This window comes from Lineus longissimus, chromosome 2 (assembly GCF_910592395.1).
Source record: "Lineus longissimus chromosome 2, tnLinLong1.2, whole genome shotgun sequence".
Taxonomy (NCBI): Eukaryota; Metazoa; Nemertea; class Pilidiophora; order Heteronemertea; family Lineidae; genus Lineus; species Lineus longissimus.
The window spans coordinates 6,185,214-6,210,241 of record NC_088309.1 but is presented as its reverse complement, the minus strand read 5'-3'; the positions used below and the strand labels follow the sequence as shown (position 1 = coordinate 6,210,241).

The 25,028-nt window shown below is 40.5% G+C and overlaps 4 protein-coding genes across 7 annotated transcripts; 2 read left to right on the top strand and 2 right to left on the bottom strand.

Moving 5' to 3' along the window:
* Positions 1-1,100: 1,100 nt before the first annotated feature.
* LOC135503596 (neutral alpha-glucosidase AB-like) lies at positions 1,101-9,251 on the bottom strand. Of its 2 annotated transcripts, none has more exons than XM_064797211.1 (2): positions 9,130-9,251; positions 1,101-7,174 (listed from the first exon to the last, which is right to left on the bottom strand). In XM_064797211.1, exon 2 carries the CDS (start codon positions 7,160-7,162, stop codon positions 4,373-4,375), a length of 2,790 nt encoding a protein of 929 aa, XP_064653281.1. In that variant the 5' UTR covers positions 7,163-7,174; positions 9,130-9,251; the 3' UTR covers positions 1,101-4,372. The 2 variants fall into 2 exon arrangements, with proteins under 2 accessions (XP_064653281.1, XP_064653282.1); XM_064797212.1 differs by lacking the exon at positions 9,130-9,251 and adding an exon at positions 8,969-9,022.
* A 168-nt stretch (positions 9,252-9,419) lies between these two features.
* LOC135503618 (translocon-associated protein subunit beta-like) lies at positions 9,420-11,768 on the top strand. The gene is made up of 6 exons (XM_064797252.1): positions 9,420-9,467; positions 10,187-10,353; positions 10,487-10,585; positions 10,812-10,923; positions 11,187-11,264; positions 11,579-11,768. The coding sequence occupies exons 2-6, from the start codon at positions 10,187-10,189 to the stop codon at positions 11,684-11,686; spliced, it is 564 nt and encodes a 187-aa protein (XP_064653322.1). The 5' UTR covers positions 9,420-9,467; the 3' UTR covers positions 11,687-11,768.
* A 1,056-nt stretch (positions 11,769-12,824) lies between these two features.
* On the bottom strand, positions 12,825-21,844 carry LOC135503599 (peroxisomal multifunctional enzyme type 2-like). 3 transcript variants are annotated; one of them, XM_064797219.1, is made up of 23 exons: positions 21,760-21,844; positions 21,507-21,574; positions 21,118-21,171; positions 20,705-20,812; positions 20,214-20,273; positions 19,858-19,926; positions 19,264-19,348; positions 19,070-19,134; positions 18,048-18,170; positions 17,629-17,745; positions 17,335-17,400; positions 17,021-17,086; positions 16,673-16,776; positions 16,293-16,371; positions 15,953-16,110; positions 15,661-15,784; positions 15,135-15,307; positions 14,806-14,875; positions 14,564-14,670; positions 14,251-14,337; positions 13,815-14,049; positions 13,381-13,511; positions 12,825-13,222 (listed from the first exon to the last, which is right to left on the bottom strand). In XM_064797219.1, the coding sequence occupies exons 2-23, from the start codon at positions 21,565-21,567 to the stop codon at positions 13,133-13,135; spliced, it is 2,232 nt and encodes a 743-aa protein (XP_064653289.1). In that variant the 5' UTR covers positions 21,568-21,574; positions 21,760-21,844; the 3' UTR covers positions 12,825-13,132. The 3 variants fall into 3 exon arrangements, with proteins under 3 accessions (XP_064653289.1, XP_064653290.1, XP_064653288.1); XM_064797220.1 differs by lacking the exon at positions 21,760-21,844 and adding an exon at positions 21,722-21,739; XM_064797218.1 differs by lacking the exon at positions 21,760-21,844 and having other exon boundaries at positions 21,507-21,646.
* On the top strand, positions 21,789-24,378 carry LOC135503619 (myeloid-derived growth factor-like). The gene is made up of 5 exons (XM_064797253.1): positions 21,789-22,007; positions 22,401-22,451; positions 23,085-23,228; positions 23,482-23,548; positions 23,909-24,378. Exons 1-5 carry the CDS (start codon positions 21,819-21,821, stop codon positions 23,986-23,988), a joined length of 531 nt encoding a protein of 176 aa, XP_064653323.1. The 5' UTR covers positions 21,789-21,818; the 3' UTR covers positions 23,989-24,378.
* Positions 24,379-25,028: the final 650 nt, after the last annotated feature.

Sequence of the window (25,028 nt, the reverse complement as noted above, 5' to 3'; positions counted from 1 at the left end):
ACGAAATATATAGGCCCTTTTGCATGTTTCGTATCCGAAAATATTGGGAACGGCGTCTTTGGTTCATGGTGGTTCATGGGGGCAGGACACAAAGGACGATAGACAAGAGTCATAATCTGGTCTTAGCATAGAAGCAATTTCTGTGATGGCTTCTGTTATAAGCCATGGAGTTCCATGAGGGCAGGACACCAACGAGGACGATAGACAAGCAAAGCCACAATCTGCTCTTGGCATATAGAAAGAACTTGGTGTGTTCCGTTTCATGCGACGGAGGTTGCATAAGGGTAGGGCCCCAAGGACGAAAAACAAGCTGGTAGGTAATAGAAACATTTTTTTGACAACAAACAAGCCCTGTCTTTGTCTTCAGTACATAGAAACTTTGGATGGTATGTTTTGGTTTAAACCATAGAAGTTGATTGAGGACAGAACACCAAGGATGATAGACTTGCTAAGTCACAATCTAGTCTTTACATGAAAACTTCTTTGCATGAGGACAGGACATCATGCAAGGACAACGAGCTGAGCACTGATCACCAAGGACGACAGGCAATTTAAGTCACAATCCGGTCTCGGCATGAAAATAACCTATGCCATGGTGTCTTCTGTTCAAGCCATCGATATTGCCTAAGGACAGGCCACTAAGGACGATAGACAAAGCTAAGTCACAATCTGGTCTCGGTATTAAAGCAACATCTGTGACGGTGTCTTCTGTTCAATGTTGCACAAGGACTGAAGTGGATCAATGTTATCTATCCATAGATGCCTTGGCTCTGAAACTGTCCCTGCCCCAGGCTGCTTGTCGCAATCAGAGAACTTCTGGGCTTCAGAAGTTTTCAGGGTGGAGCTTTCCATAAAATACGTTCTTGTATGTTACAGCTGGGTTTTGAGACGTCTCCTTACAGTATGTTCCTCCTCCATGCATCCTGACGAACAAGGGTTTCATATCAGGTTATTTCAGGATAAAAGAGGGCAATCTTATTCATGCAGAATCGAGAGTGGATGTCCTGTCCCCTTGGATGTCTCTGACCTACACAGCCACTCGCAGTGACAACGAACATTCCTCGGACAGCCTGTGAAGACAAAGTAACATCCAGGCGTGATTAGGACACTGATTTAGTTTTATTGAGAACTTCGATAATGGTGATAGGCCTTATGTACAGTTCACAGAACATGAGAAAAGCAACTTCACACGGGTTCATCAAACTGAATATGTCTATTATGAACAACATTTGACTTGTTTGGCTCTATTGTGGCATATAGAATTGAGATGTGAAAGGAACTCAAGAGCCTTATACCCGGATAAAATTTATTTGACAAAGGATTCTGACAAGCCTGCTGTGACAAGAACTAGTGTATTCAATTCGATGCAACAACAGTGCGAGCTTGCCGCATTAATACAGTAACACCTCTTGATTTGCAGACAGAATTATTTCAATTTTTCAATAGTTTCTGAAGGAGGAGCTTGGCAGGCAAGTCTCCACCTTCAAATGGGCCTGGCCATCTTGAACAAAGGCTCACTAGTTACAAACTAGAAAGCACCTTCCCAAGGCAAACTGGGTGATATGAATAAAGACTAGCAAATGCTTTTATCTGAAACTCCATGTACATTTACACTAGGCCTTTCTGTACAAAATTGAAATAAAAGCATTTGCTAGTCTTTATTCATATCACCCATTATGCCATGAAGACAAAACTCTGAATGAAATATGATAAAGACACTGAGCGACTCTTTAAAAGAGTGTCAGTAGATGGAAAGGCCAATGATGTAGGTTGTGTGGCATTTTCATTCGAGTTGACAAAGCACTTATCGATCCCAGTGCCAACGATAAACAAATAACAAAGTGGGGCAAAACTGGCACTCATCACCAGGACGAGGACAGCAACCCGACTCAAGCCAGAATAACAACATGTCATACATGTTGCAAATCATTCAGTGTCCGAGGTGTACTATAGATACAAAAGAAAATCAGACAATTTCCACCGTTTCAATTAAGTACAATTACAAAACAAATGTAGTTAAATTATCTTAAATTCACTGTACATTGTGTAGAGTTCTTCTCAAGGTTTTCTCAAGGTGGGGGTGCCCTGCTTGATATTCATGAAGTTTTGCCAGTGTGCAACACAAGGTAATGTGGCCAGCAATTTTTAAAGGTAGAGCGGCCCAATAGAAACCCTTTAACAAATTCTAGAGCAAGGTAGGATTGCTCTTCCAAGGTACATGTAGCGTAGCATGCCCTGAAAATGTCTAAAGCAAGAGGGAAACTAACTTTTGCACTCGGGAAGAACTCCGTGACCTAAAAGCACTGACCACCTAAGCTACTGAGTCTCTTTCACCAGATAATCTGTGTAGTGGCACCATATTTGACAGGTCATAGTCTACCACAGGAACACTCACATCCTACCAAGGAAACACTTCTAATTTACATTCAATATCTAGATTAAATTACGCAAAAAACATAGCACATGTTAAGCACAAAAGAACAGCACACAGTTCACAACATGATGCTCCCATCCTAAACAAAGATGATTGTACATGTATGAAATAATGAGACCAGCTGTATTTGGCCAGGACAGGATAACCTGTAGATGTAAACCTGGCCCAAGGCACCATGATGACAAGCCTTGATGACATGCACCATAATGATGTGTTTCATCACATGGCACGATTCACGCATGAACAGAAGTCTTTTGGAACCAATGTGCAATGTACCCTGAACTTTCGTTCATGTGTCAATCATAACATGCGCATTATGTGGCAACACATCTTCTATGTGCCTTGGCCTTATAAAGAAATTAGTGTACAAATGGTATATGAACCCAAAATGCAAAATGCACTCAATCATACAAACACACTATGTACATGCACTGAGAAAGGTCGCAATCATAAGTATTAATTAAGATAAGAAATTTGAAGAAAAAAACTGCTCACATCTGGACAATTGTCTAAACGTCATTCTGAGCTGGTATTTTTGCAACTTCTGGACGGTTTTCTAAGCATAAATTTTAAGGACATGCCCACTCTCATGATATTTGACAGGTCAAGTCAGTCTTCGATTGCCCTGAAACTATAAAACTGGTCAGGGGCCATCCGGACTCATGGCAGCATAATATCATCCATTATAAGGCAAGTGCAGTACATTTGTAATCTCTAAGGTCAAGACAGCACCTGACCAGAGTGACAGAGCAGCAGCCTTTCAGACAATTTTAATACATCATAATTCAAAACCAATGAAATATTCATGTACTTTTTCAATACAATGTAAGAAGTAAGAACTCCGCTTGTTCAATCAAAGTCAAATCAGTCTTGTCTGAATTCATTTAAATAGAAAATGTTTGGACTGGGACGCTTTTCATAGGACAACAACACAATCACATCATTTCGGAAAAAATTTGAGACACTCTTTGTAAAAGTCTCTTAGAGATGAATCTGCTGAGCACTTTATACAAAAGCACATATGAGAGACCAGTGCATGGAGATTGCAACTAGGCCCCTATGTATGTTACTGTGGTCAAATCACACTATCCAATTCAACACAAACAACTGAGAAGCTAATTACTGAAACGGTTACTGTAAGGCCACATTTTTTATCATAATATTTGGATTACAAATCTGCCCCCTGTGGTTTTGGAGAAAACGGAATAAAAAAAATAAAATTTCAGCACATCAATTCTTAATGAAGGAGGAAAAGTTTTATAATCGAAAGGACTTTTAAAGCCTTTAGAATGCATGCTGTAAAAATTTATATTTTGTGGTTATTTTTTTTCATATTTTGATAAAACACAGCAAACATTTCATTTGAAAATATCATTTTTAGTATGAAGCCCTTGCTTCAAAATTGACCTTGTTTTGTTTAGTTTTGAGACCCAATTTACCCATCATTTTTATTTTCCCTTCCCACATGGTTTTGTGTTTTAATCCAAGTGATAAAAAAGTGTGGCCTAAAGTTGGCTGTGTCCCGTCCATCGCATGGTCTAGATCGATCCCAAATTTACCTAAGGTGCACAGTCCAAGGCCTGGCAACTAAGTCAATTCCAGACCTCTTCCAGACATTCTTTAATGTCACATATTTTAAGATGAAAAGGATACCGCACACTGTCATTCCAAATCAAAATTTTTGGACACACTGGAGGGACAAGACAGAGCCATATCATCAGCACGGCAAGAATATGTACACAGAAAGTACACTGGCGGCTACCAGAATTACTGGTACCAGGTTAGCAGGTGAATTTTTGCAAGTGTTTACAGTACATGTACTATTGAACATAATTGAATTTCAAGGTTTACAGTAGTAGTGGCAAAAATGGATGAAAGTTGGGTGTAAAAAGTTGTTGAACAGACCGCCTTTCACAAAGATTTATTCGTACCTAAAAATTAGTATTCCAGCGCTATTGTCCAGTCATCACCTATGTTAACCATTGGCAACCTAATAACAAGCAAATATTTCTCTCCCGAATAGGAAAAGTCCAATGCTCTTGCTTTATAAAATATACCTGAAACTTCTACTTTTGTTGGTTTCTTCTTCAAACCAGCAATAACGACCCGTTCTAGCGAAGACTTTGTGGTATATTTACCATTCATGTCTACATTCTTATTTTCCAATTTATTATCTCGGAATAAAAAGGCTCTATGGATAAACTCCTCTCTCTTTTTGTAACGGAATGTATGATAGTCATCTATGTACAAATCCCCATATGCTGTACCATCTTTATCAAGGCACACAATGAGAGTATAGGGGTCGTAACGGCCCAAGTTGGCGGCTCGGCGAATTCTCTCTTTACGTGGAATGACGGCACCGCCCCTCTGGAATACTGGTGTCTTGCTGAGGGTGACTGGAATTGACTCGGTCTTGGGGCCAACAAATCTCTTGTAGTTGTCAATATCATACCATATCCCTTCGGGGAAATAGACAGAGACACTTGTCGCGCCACTCTCGGTCACTGGATGGACCAACAGAGCATTACCTAACATATACTGATCATCCATGGCAAAGGTGGCAGCATCTTTTGGGAAAACCACCCACAGCGGCCTCATAACGGGACTACCACTTGTTTCTCCCTGGTAGAAGAGGGTGTACCAGAATGGTAGCAAGGAGTAGCGTGCCCGGATGGCAGAGCGAATTATCTGCTTGTTCTCCGTTGGAAGTAGCCATGGTTCGCGGCGACGGGTGTCCACATGGGCATGGGCACGGAAGAACGGCTGGTAGGCAGCCGCCTGATACCATCTGGTCAGGAGCTCATTATCGGGATTCCTGAAGAAACCTCCAACGTCTGCCCCGGAGAATGAGATGCCAGTTACACTCAGAGAGAGGATCATAGGAACAGAGATCTTCAAGTGTGACCATTCAGCGGTGTTGTCGCCAGTCCAGATGGCACCCCATCGCTGAGAACCGGCAAACACTGCCCGTGACAGAACAAATGGACGCTCATTATTATCCGACCTTTTGATCAGACCAAGTGCACTGGACATTTGCACATACAAACCGTAGATGTTGTGTACATCCCTATGCTCCCAACCACCAAAGTGCTTATTGTCCTTGTACATTGTGACTTCAGGACCGTTGAAAACTGATGGTTCATTCATGTCATTCCAAGTGAACAGGTGATAGTTGGAGCCCTCATAGAGAGTTGGATTGAATCGATCGGCCCACCACTCACGAACAGAGGGGTCAACAAAGTCGAGATAGCTTGACGACCCAGGCCAGCACCATCCGTCATACTCATTCCCATCCTTGTTCTTCACATAGAGTGCCTTGCTTTGGGCTTCTTTGTGCAGTTCCCATCCATCATCTCTCTTGATGTGTGGGTCAATAATTGTAACCATCTTCCGACCTTTCTTAGATATGTTCCTGACCATATCATCAGGATGTGGAAATTTTGTCTTGTCCCACGTGAAGTATCGTTTGCCTTCTGTATGTTCAATGTCTAACCAAAGAGCATCAACAGGGATGTCATGCTCATCAAACATGGCATCAAGTCGTTTGATGTCTTCCTCATCATTGTAGTTCCACCTACTCTGATGATACGCAATAGCGAACAGAGGTGGCAGCGGAGTGGTTCCAGTCAATGATCCATATTGATTGAATACTGAGTCAGGGTAAGGTCCCAGTAGGAAGAAGACATCAATGATACCGCTCTCAGAAAACCAGTGGGTGTCCACTTCAGGCAAGTCATTGTCCCCCTTAACAAAGTCAACAACCTTACTGAACACAGACTTATCTGCTTTACTGTTACTAATATCAACCCAGGTCTCGGCAGCGTTCAACCAAAATAGTCCGATTGTTCTCTCTACGTTGTGTGCCAGCATCAACGGCACGGATCCATAGAGGGCCATGGGGTTGTAGAGCTCATATTCGAAGACGTCGAGATTGTAAAGACGGTAGGGATCGCCACCTTTTGTTGATTTCAGGGCCAGGGAATCAGCATGCTCAGGAATACCGTAGACATGTTCAAATCCTGGGAAAGCAAAATCCAAACCAATGGAAGTAGGTCCATTAGGTTTAGTGTCAGCGTGACCCTTGAATGACTCTTCCCATAGATCAGGTTCCTCAGCAGGTTGAGGGTCAGGTTTAGTTTCCTCATCCCCTTCCTTGGCCTCCTCTCCCGCTTGTTCCTCAGGCTTTTTCACCTCCACATCGCCCTTGTTCCTGGAGTGTTCGAATTTCAACAGCCCCTTGGAATTGACACTGAGGATTAGGGTGTTGCCTTCTACAATGTCAAGTCTGAATGGTTTTGCCTGGATGACAAGCTGATACTCGTTATATCCAACCAAAACTTGGTCAGATTTCTTCTCAACGGTTATCCCACCCAACTCTGGTTCACTCACCAGAGTATCACCAACAGGTGGCTCATACCTTGGCCGTAAAGGTTCAAGCTCAGTTATCCTCATTCGAACCATTCCGCCCGAAAGCCCCGACACCTCTAACTTGAACTTAACACTGTCCTTTGCATTCAACAGAGTCATTGTCAACCCAGCCTCTTTAATGTCTAGAGTATCCATCAATGCCTCGTAGGCTGAGGCACCCGGCTGCATATTATGATGCCGTTTGCAAAATCCACTCTGGTCACATGTCTTGAAGTTTGATCGGTCGACGGCCGTAGAGAGGTGGCTAAGAACAACCAGAATTGTAGTCAGGCTTAGGAATGGTAACCTGGGCAGCGCCATCTTATAGTTGACCTGGAAAGATAAGATTTTTAAATACTGTCAGTGCAAGATAGGAAACAAGATATGGGAAATGTTTATTGCTCAACAAAACACATATTGACACACAATGAAACATGGCCGCAAAGAGCTCATCTTACATTGTAGGACGGCTCCAAGGGACAGCCCGTTCTTGCGAGGTTAAGAATGGACTTATTTGGATGATCAACACTTTTAGGCCTAATGAAAAGAAGCTTGAACAAGCAAAACAGGTCAATGTACATAATCAAGGGGTTTACTGTCGTTTCGCTACATTGCCAGTTCGCTACCAGTCGTTTCGCTACATGTGGCGGTCGTTTCGTTACATGGTAGGTCGTTTCGCTACATGGGTGGAGTCGTTTCGCTACATGATGGGTACGGTCGTTTCGTTACATGGAGGGCGTTTCGCTACATGGGTGGAGTCGTTTCGCGACATGGATGTAGGTCATTTCGCGACATGGATGTAGGTCGTTTCGCTACATTATTCCCCTATTACTCCCTAAGTTTGTGCTAAACTCCGGGCTAAATATCTGTTGTGAATTTAGGGAAAAAATGCTCGAGTATAGTACAATTACAGATTCGTCTTCGGGTAATCATCATTATCATCATCATCATCATCATCATCATTATCATCATCATTATTCACGGCGTAGTAACCAAATTTGATTTTTGCCGCATGCAGTTTGAACGGGCTAAGTGTGCGGGTGCATGACAAAAGTTTGAAACAAAAACTCGGAAGCTCCCCCGAACCGCCCTACGAGCATATGTTATTAAGTGCAAGCTCTAACAACTACAGCTGTTACAATGGGGGGACACCCCCAAACCCCCCTCCGTCGACATAGGTTTTTACCAGTGCGTTGGGGGGAAGCTCCCCCCAACCCCCCCCCCCCCCCGGTGGACAGTCAACTAGCCCTTCTGTGTCATACTGCTGGAGGGGGGGTGCGATGGGACCATCCATATAGTTCCTTCCGACACATTTTTGTTTTGGTAATGTAATACATTGTGATTGTCCTTATTCACGGGAATCGGGCGTTTCCAGTGATATACGACACAAATAGGTTGTCCTCATGCATTCACTTTGGAAACGCATTGTAAAATAGATGTTACGTCCTGTTAATGGGGCACGTCATCATCGCGTACATTTGGGGAAAACTCCCTAACGAGACCGGAGCAGACGGCTGAAAGTAGTTTAATTATTGGCCGCTAGGGTGCAGAATGTCGCTCACCCGAATTTTTCACGCAACTTTTGCTAAATAGAGCTAGTTCTAGTTTGTGATTCATTTTGATACTTCAGATTTGGGCAGAAGACCAATATAACGGGGCGGGCGGGGACGATCACCAACTCTTTTTTTTATGTGGCCTAACCCAGGCCAGGACGACAAGAACCCCTTGCGCGCCATCAAACCGTATAAGTTTTTTTACCGGCAAACTGTGCTATAATAAATTTGTAGTCACCACCGGGAATTATAGTAGGGTAAAATAGAGTAAAAATAATGACTCCACCCATATAGCGAAACGACCTACGATGTAGCGATATGACCTACATCCATGTCGCGAAACGACTCCACCCATGTAGCGAAACGCCCTCCATGTAACGAAACGACCGTACCCATCATGTAGCGAAACGACTCCACCCATGTAGCGAAACGACCTACCATGTAACGAAACGACCGCCACATGTAGCGAAACGACTGGTAGCGAACTGGCAATGCAGCGAAACAGCCTGATACCAATCAAGGCACCGGATACAATGACTTTGATCATGTGGGAACAAATTTTCCTGTTACACACCAGAACTGTGTACTGTTCTCTCTCTTAATCTAAGCTGTCAAAACACTTTGCAACAATGAAATCAGAGGCTGCTGATAAAACTATATTAAGAGGGTGGTTTGGATGATCTGCAACAACAAGTGAAGCCTGCTAAAGGTCAAGTTGGCCTAAAAAGTATGCACCTCAGAATGTCTCCATGTACAATGTATACCGGTATCGAATATGGCGGAGGATGTCTATTTATAGTTACTTCTTATCATTTTTCATTCATCCGCCAACCATGAAAAGATCAAACGCTGTCAGTTTCTTGCAGCATTTGCACTTGCACTGAATGATCATACATCATGATATCATATTTTGCCACTAAAACGTTGTATACCGAACAGTGATAGCTATTTATGTCATATTTTAAAGGAACTTTATTTTGGTAAGATTTGTCAAAAACACATGGCCTTCCCACAATCCTCTCGGATCCACGTGTACATCTTCCTCTTCCGGTTTTTTATTTTTGTTTGGAAAGGTATCTTGAAATTTGCTTTTAAAACATGCCTTTTTTTCTGTTTTGAAAAATCTTCATTGAAATTGGAGTAAACATTGAACTCTTCGATACAAGACCCATCGTTTGACCAAGTCTGAACGTCAGTAGTGCATGCAAAGTACTTCTATTTGGAGTATTTTTGGGGAATTAAGTGTGATCAGTGCAGTCGTGTACATTATGTACATGCTCATACATGTAATGATGTATATCATATGTCTTGTATGTTGGTCGATGGTATTTGTACTTGGAGACATGCCTAGTACAATTCTCTGTAGTTAAACGGCACTACTGCAGGATCCCTTACAAAAAGTATAAACCCTAACCCTAACCCTAACCCTTGACATAAAAATGTTTTGTAAGGGATCCTGCAGTCAAGCCAATTTGACTAGGTGAGATCACCACGTAGATGTGGTTGTATGATTAGGCCTATCAGATGATAGTACTATTACTAGTATTAGTCGGCGAGTCGGCATGCAGTCGTTGTCACTAATGTCAGTGAGATATGCGTTCAAGACAAAAGCCAAACAAACCGATCACAGGGATTTTGGTACTTAACTTTGTCTTGTGGTAAAAAATAATTTTTTGTCCTGAATTTGCACTTGGCACAACCAACAAACAAAAGAACACTGGTATGTGACCACACGGTCTTTCGTTCGCTGTTGGTTTGTTCTGTCCTTAAATGGCTTCTTCTGACTTTCCAGATGAAGGGTATCATTATTGCGGTGTTGCTCAGCCTTGTGTATTGCACAAGTCATGCTGATGATGAGCCTGGCGCAAGACTCTTGGCCTCTAAGAATATACTCAACCAAATCATAGTTGAGGACAAGGACGTCACTGTCGAATACGCAGTCTACAACATTGGTGGCAGGTATGTAACGTACTGAAGACTTGTGGGATGGTAGTCCAGAGGTAGAGAGATACAAGTTTCAAATAACCTGCGCGATTTGGACCTGTCTTCTCAGAAGTTGAGTCATTGTATGTTCTTCTCTTTCATGTTTCAGTGCTGCATTCAATGTCATTTTGTCAGACACCAGCTTCCCCGAGGGTAGCTTTGAGCCGGTTCATGGATTTCTCAACGTCAAGTGGGAGAGAGTTGCACCGTATCCTTTCATGTCAATGGTTTAGTGAATAGATATGTCATTAATAAAGGACCGAGAATACTGTCCAAGTTGAGTCTTGAATAATATGCAAGGTTTACCGTAATTAGCATTGGAAGGGGTAACAGTAACCCCTACCAATGTCAATTGCTGCAAATCTTGGAAAACTGTTACAAAATCTCATCAATCTTTTAAAAGCCAGGTGCTATTGTCCTTGACCATACTTCAGAGGTACCAATGTCTCCCATGTTGTTGTTCTGAAACCAGCGAAAGCAGGAATATTCAACTTCACCTCGGCCGAGCTCACTTATTCACCAAGTGAAGAAAGCAAGGAAACTGTTGTAAGTATGACCTGAAAGGGATTAGGTAGCCATGGACTGCTAAATGTTTGTGACACAGCTTGGTTCTGGTGTACAACTTTGATAGCATCAAAAAGCCAAAACATCTATGTAGTTTGGCATTCAATGTATCTTTGACTAGGGCAGAACCATATGATGTCCACAGGTGGAGTAATGTGAGTTCTTACCATAAAAAACTCACTGTGTCTGGTACCAAAGATTTTAACTGTTGTTACAATGTTGTTAATGCTTTCTTTCTTTTTCAGAGGGGATACACCAGTGCACCAGGTCACAAAGAAATCATTCCAAATAAAGAATATGACAGAAGGTTCTCCCCTCACTTCGTAAGTAAACATTTGACACCTTTCTATGGGTGGCTTTGTTATCAGTAGACTTCAAGTGACAACAGTGCACCATTGCTCCAATGTCTATGCCTCTTCTCTAACTAATGTCCTGAATATTACAAGAGTTTGGTTTAATTATTTGTTTCCCAGGTCGATTTCACAACCAGATTACATTTATTGAAATAGCAATACGAAAAAAGTAAAATGTCCTTGTCCTTTTTTGGCTTCACACATTTCAAGTAATAATCCTCTGAAAATGTGTTTTGTTTATTTTTCAATTTGATGAAAATTTCTATCCTGCTTTCACTTTTCAGCTTGACTGGGCAGCTTTTGCAGTGATGACCCTTCCCTCCCTGGGCATTCCATTCCTCCTGTGGTTCTCAAGCAAGTCAAAGTACGCATCCAAGCCAAAGAAAAACTAGCACCAAGAAGTTATTGTAATTTAATAGGAATTTTCTGTAAATGTAATTATTCAATTTTAAAAAATAAATTAAATAAACTCAATTTCTTCTTCCTTGGTCTTTGACAAAGTGTACTGGTTGATATATACATGTACATCGTCGATGATTTCATGAAGTGACCAATCAGAAAATCCACTCAAGGATTCCGTATATATTGAATGACTCTGTGCATTACAACTTTGTCGCAGTGTCTACTCTATTGCAGAATTTAAACCCCTGTCAATACAAGAGATAGGCATGAAAAACTGTCATGTGGTGGCTTATATTTCCATCACAAAAATGGTCTTGTGAGGACAAAGTCACTGTTGGGTAAGCCCCTCCCTCTTCAAGATTTGATGATTCTTCCTCACTTGACAAAGACTTCAGGAATGCCATAATTACGAGCTTACAAGTCAAAACCCTGCAACCTAAGCTTGTGTACATGTACATGTAGTGTGTGTGGTGTTGTGATGGAACAGTGCTGGTCGGTGATAAGAGTGATGTATAGTGTATATAAGTCCTACCTGGGGATACCACCACAATATTCAATAAACACTGTTCATCGGCGTGTGCTGAGAAAGGGGGTATGCAGTGATCAACCAGTTGACCAAGCACCCCTTTCTCATGTTGGGGCAACCCATTTCTACCGAGTACAGAGTGTAGCTGGTGCAATGATGAAGGACCTGTTCTTAAAGAAACGTCAGCACTGGAAAACTTGTTATGGTGTTAGGTGTCGCCTCCCCATTTTGTGCACCACATGTTAACTAGTCTTTGCTAGACTTGTATCCACTTGCAATGAGAGGTATCTGAATTATGAAGGTTACACTCTTTGGAAATTACCAATAGAAACTTAATATTTTACATGTATGTCCACTGAGCAATGTCTTCCAGGCAAAGGCATCCACAAAGGCAGGTTTCATGTGCTTTCCACAAAGGCAGGTTTCATGTGCTTTGAGGAATGTCCTCCAGGCAAAGGCATCCACAAAGGCAGGTTTCATGTGCTTTGAGCAATGTCCTCCAGGTAGAAGTGGCCACAAAGGTATGTTTCAAAGTGATGGATTTAATTGTAGTACAATAAATTACAAGGACAACAATATTTAATTGTAAAATTTCATAATTTAATATTTATCATAATTTACAAATCGAATCACAAATTGAGTACCAGTCCCTCCCAATCTATGCTATCAACCACAGTCATATAAATCATGTGCAGATATTGAAACCGGTACATGTGTACACATATGCAAATAAAGATGTACATGTACATACTGATCATCCAGAATCAGAAGGAATGATGAGAAATTAGCTAAATCTTGACGAGTCCTAAGTTTATATATGATACAATCATATAATCCTAATATATGATGATACAATTATATAATCCTAATACACGTCCGAAGAACATTTGTCAAGTCCACTTAGCACTGTTTACAGTTTTGCATTGTCCTTGAAAAGTTCTGAGAGCTTCTGACTGAGCATGATGTTGCCCTTGATCTTCAACTTTCCCGTCATGAAGGCCTGAAAAACAAGAATCACAACATTAAGCTTTGAATGTCATTTGTTATAATTTCCATCGAGCTAACAATTACTTCGCTGGTGACTAGACCATCATACGATGTACATGTACATTAAATTGAATTCTATGGCTCTATCATGGTTCCACCAATTTTACTCACCTTCTGGGCATTGAGTTTTCCTTGGACTAAGCCTAGAAGATCTTCATCACTGATGGTGATTGAGCAGCCAGGCTTTCCTTCCTTTGGCTCTCCAGGGTAGATGTCCCCAGAACCGTTTTTCAAATCGGCAGCTGAAGGTAAAGACGATTATTCATTCAGAACTTCTTGCATGTACAATGTAGATGAGTTGTTGATGCACATTAGCCTCCCAAACAAGGCAAACTTTAAAGTGGACACTATCATTACTGCTGGAAGTGCAATAAGACGATAATGGCCTTGACTACAGAGGTCACGCTAAATGGTAGCAGCCAAATACACGTGCTGAAATACACCTGTTGTCAACGAGCGATCTAAGTGAATAGGAAAAACATGTTTTGGCAATAGTTATTTTGATAAATTTTATTCCTGAAAATGACAACCACAAATCAACTTACTCCACTGAGCAGCCTGTTTTCCATCCTTGGTGATGTTCCACAGGTAGACTGCCTTGATCTTTCTTACCAATCCTGGCTGGGATTCCAACCTCTTCTTGAGCTCGGCAAACACGGCGTTGCTGGCAAGGTTACTCTGACTCGGGAAGCCAGCTGGTAAAGCTCCAACAGTTGCTGCAGCAACGTCAGTCAAATCAACATAAGCACCAGATATACACACATCTCCATTTTCAACCACCTGAGAAAGACAGAAAATCAGTTTGAGTGAGAGAGTCATAGGGACTCTGAAACGAACATAACAGGATGTGACAGCAAGCAGGTACCTACAAGAAACATTGACCAATGCTCTTGGAACATAGAATCGATGACAACATGAACAAATAGAGGAACGACACCTACTGTAAAGGGACACAGAGACTTGATCTCTTTTAAAATTTACCTTGCATTGAAAATGAATTCTGTTTCCCTCCTTCCACATGTCAGTCTGAATCGTTTGTCCCGGAATAACTGGCTTGGAGAAACGAACCTGAAAAGAACATTTTCAATTACATAATATGGAATGATGTGTTGATACTCTTCAAATAAGAAAAACCCCAGACTCAACTCAACATACACATATATTCATTAATAGATCATCATATGACAAGTTAAATTTGCCATGAAGGTTGTCTCATCTGCATGAAAATCTGCATGCATCCTTAAAACAAAATACACATTTGACAAAGTGTTTACATGTACATATGTCAACCCACCTTGATGGACTTGAACTTGGTCACATCGTTGCCAGCATATTGTTTCAACACATGTCTGCTTGCAAAGCCAAAGGAACATAGGCCATGGAGAATAGGCTGGGGAAAACCTGAAAAAAACGAGAATACATGTAGCAAAACTACTTTAAATGGATCTATAATTTTCAATAAACAATTTCATTAAATTTTTTAACCAATCAAACCAACACCGATTGAAGAGTGCTTGAAATATATAAAGAACTTACCACCCATTGCTGCAAAACTTGGGTCAATATGAAGTGGATTGTAGTCACCTGATAAGCGGTACAAAGCAGCCTGGAAAATAGTAAAACATGAATGTAAAAGTCTTAAGTATCATAGAGTGAGATGCAGTGTTTAAACAAACATCAGCAAATTGACCCTCTGAGGCTGAAAGCCTTTCTTAAAGACAGAGGTTTGAAAGGCAGGCTAATTTAGCTGTTTCACTGAATTTATCATCCAATGAATTTCATTTTCTGGATGCCATGTGTACTGGGTCACTCCTTGTGGCTGCCTCATTTATGATACAACCTGTATAAAACAGACCACATCTGACCTGATCAAGACCAGTCTTCTCCTGAACGGTCGCATCCGGTGCTCTTGTAGGTGGCTTCTGGGTAGGAACGATCTTATCTGATGACCTCTGACCTCCAAATCGTCCTGCGCCAACCACAAAGACAACCATCTGGTTACGGAACAGAGGTTCACCTTTCTCATCAACTGAGTCATCTGTAAAGAAAGACATGAACATTTTACACATCGACATGTAGAAGTTATTTGTTTTAAATACGGAAGAGGTACATGTACATGTAAATCAACTGTGTCTAAAACAAAGTTAAGATAGGGTAAGACAGTAATAGAGCACACTAAACCAAGTACACTACTGCTGGTATTTATACTTAAAAGTAGCTAGGTTTTGCCCTCTTGACTTTAAAATAAGGTAATTTGTTCCCCATATTTGGTAGTTGGAAATAAGCAATGATTTTACAATTCAGAGGATCTTCAATGCTACCGAAGACTTAAAAACATGTTTGGGGGGTCAAGCTTCAGGTACAGTTGTCTTGAATGGAAGGTAGACTTACAGTTGACTACAATAGCTGCTCCAGAGCCCTTATCCAGGACATCGACAACTGATGGTGTGGTGGTCACTTGGCAGTTGGCAGGAAGAGGCTTGAAAACCTCCAAGTATTGTTCTCCATGGAGGACCTGAAGGAAGAATACAAGGAATGAAATCATATTGTGGTTTAGCAAGCTTACCTTAGAAAACCAAATCACTGGGTCAGCATCTGGTTCAATTTTGTTGCAGTACACATTGAGATACACATGTACCTAAACATATTTTATGAGAAAACTATATACATGTAAATACCATACCTTTGCGACATCTATTTCCAAGCCAGGCACAGAACCATTAAACAAGCTCGTTGACGACGCAAAGCATGGAATGACACCGTATGTTGGCAGTACACAGAAGTCCTCAGCAAGCTCAAACAGAAACTTCAAGTGGTCCGGTTGTGTCGTTGAAACACCAACTGAAAAGAAATTATAGCATTGTCAGAAACATCCACAAGCAACAATTCACAGTCTAACGTTATGTTTGAAATTGGCCATGGAGTTCTATTACCACTATTTTAAACATCATCACATTACAGTTGACAACTATTTGTTCCAATGTTCAGATTGTTAGTTGGAAGTTTTACTTAAGAGAACGTACCTCCTAATGCATATAAGATTGAATCACGTGGTGTGTATGAAAATGTTGACGATGGCAAGTTTGATCTTTTTGCTAGCTCCTGCAATAAAAACAAAGTGATGATTTTAACAAGAGCAATGAAACTGAGAAACCGATAGATAATGGAAATGTCAATGACAATGTATTCTTACTTGAGTTTTTGTGTAATAATCAGTCAATGAATCAATGAAATTTGGAGCTTGTAATGTAAAGTATGCTTTGGTGGTAACTACTTTCACAAAAGTGTGTCAGCTGACAAGAAGGGTCATTCATCAATGGTTTGGTGCCTGACAGAAGAACCCTCAAGGAGTCACTCAGAGTCAGATCTGAGAAATATCAAGGCCGTAATTTTACAAACTTACAGGGTTTAGACCCCCACTTGCATTATCTGCGCTACTTGAACTTTGAGAGTCCTCGCCGGAATCATTGATCGTTTCCAGTACTTCCAATAGCCTGGCTGTGTTACCTGAAAGATAGCCAATGAAGGAATCAGCACTCTTGTAAATGCCGGTTGGCATTGGATTATTCCAAGTCCCCCCCCAAAAAAAGGGAGAGTGGATCTATAGCACTCTCCTCTTCACTGGAATTCTGTAATAATCATAAGTGGCAATAGTAATAGTTGATATTTGATTGCTCTAAGACCCCATTTATGTTTTACTCATGTTGACAGTGACAGAAATTCGTGTAAGGAGCATATGAACAGGACTTACCTCCAATTGTTGTGGGGTACCGAGGGTTGTTTGTGAAGTCTGTTATCTTCTCCCAATTATCTCGAACTGCAAACAAAACATGTTTCTATAAATAGAGCACTGAGGGGAGGGAGCCATAACAAACAACCAAATCAACAGGGGCAAATAGTCTTTTTTAGAATAGTGTTGTAGGTCATATCCACTAAGGAGTGTAAATGGGTCACTAGAATGGACCAGCATCCCATACAGTGGGGTGATACTCCCAGTCATAATGGAAACGAATCAGCAGCAAGCTCTGACCAGAAAGCTGACTGGCCCAGCCGATTACAACTCACCTGCCTCTGGCGTCATGTCTTGGTTTTTCTTCCTGACGATTGCTCCGTCAGCCTCCTGCCACCTCACTGCAAAACAGACAAGGAATTATACAAGATAACAGTATGTAATGGCTGTATAACTCTTTTTGAGTTGCGCATTTCTTCAGGTTCTGAGGATGGGTGATATCAGCCCAAATAAACATCACCAAGAACAAGATGCTGAGTTCAGTTGGGGGGAACTGGTACCCAATCTGATTGTACTTCGACTGACAAAAATAGCAAATTCAAGAACCAAATGATTTCACCACAACTCACATTTTGTCATCCATCCAGCACCGCATTCAAACAGGCCACCGGTTTCTTCACAGGAATCACTGCAGAGGTACATGACCAGTGGGGCAACATACTCCGGCCTCAGGGCATCAACCAGGTCTGAAAAAATACACAAGATTTTCAGGAAAAATTGCAAACAGGCAGTATTGGCAGCATCTGGTACCTCAATAGCAGAGTGATTCCAGACAGGAGGAGGTAGTGACTAAGTTTACCTTTGCACGAGAGGAGAAAGGAAGAGATACACATGCAATAGGTAAAAAATATTCCATTGAATGAGACGTAAAACTGAGAATCCTTGTACCTGGTCTCTTGTCAGGCAAGCAAAAGACCCCATCAAGTGAGAAATATAAGTAACTTGTGACGGACTCTACTTCTGGCTGAAGACAGAAGGTGAACAATACCTGGAGGCATGACAGTCTGTGTCAATCGTGATCCAGCAGTAGGTGCAATGGTGTTGCTGTGTATGTTGTACTTCTTTCCTTCAACTGCTAACGTGTTGCTCAATCCAAACAGACCAAGTTTGGCTGCAATGAAAATGAGAAGTCAAAATGTTGTAGATCTGGATGGCCTAGCAGTTTAAGGAATCACTTTGTGACCGGAAGGCTGAAGGTCTGAAACCCAATGATAGCTTGTTCCAAGGCAGCAAGCTGGTTGGTTGGCAGCTAATAAAATATAGGATAAGAACTGCCTTCTCACCGGGTGCCTGGCACAAGAAGCAGGAGCTAAGTCTGGCTGCCCCTATCAGCAGGAACCCCACATTAGGATTATGAAGAAACTTGTGCAGATAGCTCTGTCTCAGACTCAGAGGCCAGAATTTTATCAGGTTTATCACAGTGTGCATATTTGTGCCTATAGATTCCGTCTCAGTTCAACTTCAATATGATTTTACCAGAACCACTCTTTGGCAACACAGAAATAAAGTATTTGAACAATTCATAGTTACTTATTAGTATGCAGAACTTTTGAACAGCTGCATCAGTCAGTTTATGACGAACTCGTAACATATAATAAAAAGTTAGTAACATGTTTATACATTTACATCTAGGCCCTACCCAGAATACACACCTTTTTAATAGGTGGCACAGAGCCCCATATGTCATCGTATTTGAGAAAGAGTCAACACATGTCTCAGTAATAATGCCCTAGGCGACACGTTTGCTTATTTGCACTGCTTGTGCGAGCTACCCAGCAATAAAATAAGGAAGAAATCAAAACTGGTGAGGGAAACTAGAGTAGCGAAGCTTTATCACATAGCTGAGAGCAAGCACAGGAGCGTGAAGTCTAAGGTAAAACCCGTACTATTATGCTCGCAGGAGGAGAAAAGTCTTTTTCTCCTATTGTGAGCACAAATTTGTATGACGCAGGTTTTAGCTTAAACCTCTCGCTCCTGTGGTTGAGTGCAGAGTATGTAATCATCACACACCTGCACCGTAGTTAGCCTGGCCAAAGTTTCCATAGATACCAGCAGTAGAAGAAGTCATGATGATCCTGAAAGATCAAATGAGATTACTTTACTACATGTACATTGTATACTAATACACTCATGCTAATATTGCAATCTAAAATCTAGCTTGATTTAGTTGTGAGGCATCATAATGACAGGCGGCAAATGTATACCTTCCATAGCCCTGCTTCTTCATATAAGGCCATGCTGCCCTTGTCACAAGAAATGAACCCCGCAGGTGGACCCTGTGAATTATATCTGAAAAATATAAATAAATGAGGCTTGAGAGGGACAACAATGGATAAATTTATTTATAAGTTATTTGCTATACAAATTAATAGTTTAATCATCCATAAGACACAACTCTGCAAAAGGCAGATCCAATAATTTGAGAAAGGGAGGAGGACCCCTATTCTGCAGACTGCTGTTTAATCCGCAATGAACATTTTAAGCTTGAGTACATGGTTGTACCCATAATGTATACTAAGTTTAACTACAGACAACTAAATATGTTATTAGGCTAACAAATTATGAATGAGATAAGATAAAGGATATCATTATGAATATCGGCCAAAGTCAGTCCAGTCAAAATGTCATAGTGCAACAATCATGGACAACTTTTTGTTTGATCAACAAAGTTTTACATGCCTTATCTTAAGGCTCAGTCTATACCCCATATTACCAGAGGCATTTTGTAAAAAAACAGTCATCTAGGTGTGCTAAAATGTCACGGATCAGAAGACGTACAATCAATATATGAACCTTACCCCAGTCATGATCACTTATTCTCACGAAGCTCTTGTCTCGTAGGATACCAGCATTATTGATCACAATGTCTGAAAAAATAAAGAATAAAATTCGGTAATAGAGTACCCTGATGGTAATTTAACTTACTGATCTAAAGTGCAAATGGATGAAGACCTTAACACTTTGCAGTTTACACCAATTTCAACTTTAGTCAGATGCAGAGCTTTAAACTTACTTTTAAATTCTTCAAGGTGATTGCTCAAACATACACAAAAATAGTTCTACTGCAGCACATTAACTTATTTAGGAGCATAATAATGATTTCTAGAAACAGGACCAAAAGTTGTTGTATAATTAAGGTACTTAGCACCCTTACCTATTCTTCCAAAGTTTTCAATTGCAGTTTTAACAAGTTTTTCACCTTCTTCAACAGAATCTGGAATAAAGGAGAGGAATCAGACTAACTTACCATCAAATTTAATACCCATACATAACAAAGTGTCACATCAATCCGAAAACACAACTCACCTCAATTCATATTGCATAATATTGCATAACTGGTCACTCTCAGATACAAGCAGAGTATGACAATCAAGGTTTTTTGTTTCCTTGACCAAACAAAACATACTTTCGTCCCCAATACAATAAAACCTCTCTGAAGGACACCCTCTGGACTGACAAGTGCTGACCTTAATAGAGAGGTGTCCTGATTAGAGAGGTCAACTTGAATAACAATAATCAATTTGGGTCCAAAATTAGTGTCCTTAATAGAGGTGTCTGCTAAGAAAGTTCCACTGTATATCAAGGGAGAGTTCCTGCTCCAAAAAAAAAAGACTAGCTCATTTTTTTACTGCTAGTGCTACCTACCATAATTTGAAACAGCCTTCCCACCCAGAGCACGGATTTCTTCCACTACAACATCAGCTGGCCTTGAACTTTTACCTTCACCTTTGAAATCACCTCCAAGGTCATTGACTGCAAATGATAAGATTTTTATGGTAGATCAAATTTATGAACAGTACGCAGTCCAAAAAATTGGACTGACTGTTCAGTGATTTGTGGTAATGTTTATCAAAAGTTCAAGAAAGACAATATTTTTTAGAATAGAAGAAATAACTAACATGTGATGAGTTCATATAATTGGAATAAACAAACTGGCTCAATCCAGGATTGTCTTACTCCTGCAGCACAAATTCTTTGACCTTTAATCTTTCCTTGGCAATTTTCAAATACAAATGTCCCAAATAGATCAGAGGCTGACATTTAAAAGAATTTCTTACCAACAACGGCCGCCCCTCGCTTCGCAAAGGCGAGGGCATACTGCTTCCCGAGACCTGAAACAACATTAAGTCATCTGCAATTGTCATCATGGTAGAGTTTTTCATCCAGGATAATACAAAGTCTTGAATCGTTGTTTGACGAGCATTTAATGGAAATATTGTCACAATGAATTAGCGATGTGTCCGTGATTCGTTTAATCTCCCAATCAGCCAATGCATTGAGAGAGGATAGCTAGCATTTGCCCTGGAGTAAACGTGCGCAAGAATCACTAAGCAATATTGTTATCAATGGCAAGGCAAGCTAGATTGCTTTCTGATCTGACATTGTGTCAACTTGAAGGTAAAGTGTCTTGCCCAAGGCCAGGTTTAGCAAAAAGATGCTAGCTCACCTCCACCAGCTCCAGTAACAAGTACAACCTTCCCATCATATCGAATTGGATCTGCAGCCATGATTTAGCTGTAAAATCACGAAAATATCAAAGAGAAAAGACAAAAATATGAGAATTTTGCACTTTGAGCCCCTTTTGCAATGTTGCAAAGGAAAAGTTAAAAAAATTAAATACGCTATTGACACTAATAAAAGTATTTTATTTCGAATAATTACTTGATGATGTATTCATTTGTTTAAATTTCTATACCTACGTTGTAGATAAAACTGATGATATATTTGCAGCTGTCTTCAATTTTTGCTACATTCCAAAATGGAGATTTCTGCGGCTGCTAAATTTTTCTGCCGCAAATACATGCAAAATATTGCCATATTCGCAGTGATAATTGGACTGTTGTCCACGCACAAAGCTTTAGCCGAAAAGCAGAAAGATTTTGATCATGATTTCGAAGAATTTAACGTCCAACCTGGAGGACAGGAGCACTCAAAAGAGAGGGAATTGGTCAGTTCCTATTTTGCGCCACCTATCGACTGTTTCGAACTAAAATTGCCGTGGCAAACAGACATTGGCTGACAGCTGCAACTAATGATATCCCATTATTTCCAATTAGTTTTTGTGTTCCGTCAAACCTGCATCCCAAATCTACACACTGTTATTGATTGCATGACCTGTGGCAAGAATAGAAGAATGATTCCCAGGGACAGGGTCACACATTATACAACGCCAACGCCATGGACGTCGGATGGAGTCGCGTTGAACTGTCCGTGTGAGAGTATGGAACGAGCCCGTTAGATAATAGGCCTAAAATATGTGTGCGGAGAGGAGATAATAGCAGAATAAGGGCCAGTCTGCATTCCTAGCCATAACATCAATCATTGAAACGTTTCTTTTCAGAATGGTGTTGTTTGCAAGTTTACGTATGTTGCTCAAGGAGGTACGAATGAAGTAAGTAAATGGTCCTTCTTGATTGGTCAGAGCTGTTTTCATAAGATTAGTTATGTGAAAAAAAGATATGCCCTGAGGTTATTTATAGTCCTCCAGTGTCTCACTTGGTGAGATTTCTGTTTGGCCTGAATTTATTGAGGTAAAAATTGTAATAAAATTTTTCAGTTTAATTTAAAGAAACTTGTGGATCCCACTTAGAATGGATGAGAAATTGGAGATAATTTCATTTTTCAAAATTAGAGATGAACGCCTTGCAGAACAGCGATTTATTTTAGGTAAATACTTGCCTCCAAACGGAGCAAGTCAAGGAATTCATATGGTTGTTGGAACCCTTTTAAAGCGAAACTTCGTAAGCAATACAATTCCCTACCTAAGCCTCGATCGCTATCCAAGCAATTGAGGCATCATCAAGTCATATTGTCAACATCTTCAGCAGGACGAATTTAGCAAACTGATCTGCACAGAAGTTTTAGACAGGAAATGAGAAGGTGAATTTTCTCGGGCTGTGATAATGTATAAAGTAGGCAAGAGACCTGGTTGTGTAAAATCCCCTCCATAATTGTAAACATCCGAGATGCATGTACATGTATAGGAGTTTTAGTCTAACTTTGTGTTTAAAAACATTTCATTCAGAAATGGATAATCACCCTAACAGAAAGTGCAGGAATGAAGAAATACTACTGCAGTGTCAGCCGTCCAGAAAGAAACTCCTATCTCTTCTTCATGAAATTCAAGTTAGAAATCCAGGGTGCTAAGTTAGGGATGGGAGACGCTTCTGTAAGTACCGGTAACAGTTTTTGTCTTCATCTTCGTTACAGCATATAGTTTGTGATGTTTCTCATCCTGTGCTCCCGTGTTGCTTGCTAACATTGCAAAGTCATTCACAGGCCTGGGTAATGAGGTGACTCTTATCTGCAACAGAGAGTTCCCGTTTCTGGCTTGAGTAGAACCAAGTCAAGTCTTGACTGTGTCACAACAAGCTCATTATAAATGTTATGAAGATTTAATAACATTTTGTCAAATATTGCAGGGGGCCGCAGGCAAACCATTGAAGAGTGAGGAATATAAAGTGGATCATGGAAAAGAGAGTGGAACAGGTAAGTTCGCTTGGTTGATTTGGTGATGGGCCCATGACTGTGGCGCCCAGCTTCTAACAGCAGAGAGAAATGTGCAGGATGTTGTCATTTGAAGAAGTGGGTTTTTGATAAGGATTACTAAAGGTTCCTTCATTCATTTCTAAGACTGAAAAGACATCTTTTAGGCGTAAGGGAAGCCTTAGAAAAGGATATTTTTCAGAAAACCACAAAACTAAAAAACTGCACAAAAATTTAGCAATTACAATACTCTGTGGCTGGAGAGTGTACTGTGAAACTATTTGAAAACTACACGATTATCAATAAATAGTCACTTAAGATTTTGATTAAGTTTCATTATCAACACCTTTATTCTTATTTCAGTCACTTCTGTTGAAGGCAAATTCCAGTCCCAGTTGACTTCAGTCGTGATCGATGCAAAGGGTGTGAAGGAAGAACTCTAAATCCTCTCTCCGGCTTTTACTTAGACATTCTTCAACATGACCTGTGTTTTTATTTTGGTTTTTCTGACTGACTATTTGTATTGCTAACTCTTCTATAAATGCTGACCAAGGATTAACATGATCTATTAATGTCATCTCTTATCTGACAGTGAGCTAGTTACATGTAAGAGTTGGTCACTGCTTAAACAATCTGTCCTTGAAAGTACCAGGTCTTGTATATTAGGTAGATATTATGTAATTCTGTCGGCAAAATGGGCAATTTAGCAATGTTTAGTAGGGTTAGACCGCATGGATTTCATCTTCATTTCCTGCATGAACAATGTATATAAAACATTAAACAGTCTACGGGAAAAGGATCATACGAATATCTATTATAGAATCTTTTATGTACATTGTAGTATTGGTTCTTCTTATTAATGGAGCATCTCAAAATAGGTTGAAGCCTAAAAAATGAATATTTTAGTCTCTCCTTGCACCCCTCTCAATAGACTAAAGAACTTACAATGTAAGGCTCAGATGTATTCATCTGTAGTAGAACCTCTCTGTTAGGGACACCCTTTAGACTGACAGGTGTTGTCCTGATTTGAGAGGTTAAAGAGAGATTACAGAGGTTAAATTCAATAGAAATGAAATTTTTGACCAAATGTGTCCACAAAAGAGGGTGTTCTTAATAGAGAGGTGTCTGCTAAGAGAAGTTCCACTGCATTTCCATCCATTTACAAAGGTTTAAAGACAGTCTGCAACTCTTTACCTCTACAAGAGTATTGGGTACAGACAAACAGAATTAACTGGTCAAGTCATTCAGAACTTGTCACATCCATAAAGAAAATCAACCCCGAACATGATCGAGGTGATAATGATGATAGTGAGTTTTTATATGACGCTTTTCACTGTACCATCTACTGTCTCAAAGCACTTTACAATCACACAGATAATTGCCCAGCTTATCCAGAACCCTTTCTGAAGAACCAGGGGAAGACCAAACCTAGCGCTCATAAGGACATTTCCGACTGGTTGAGAGTTACCAAATGGTTGGCTGG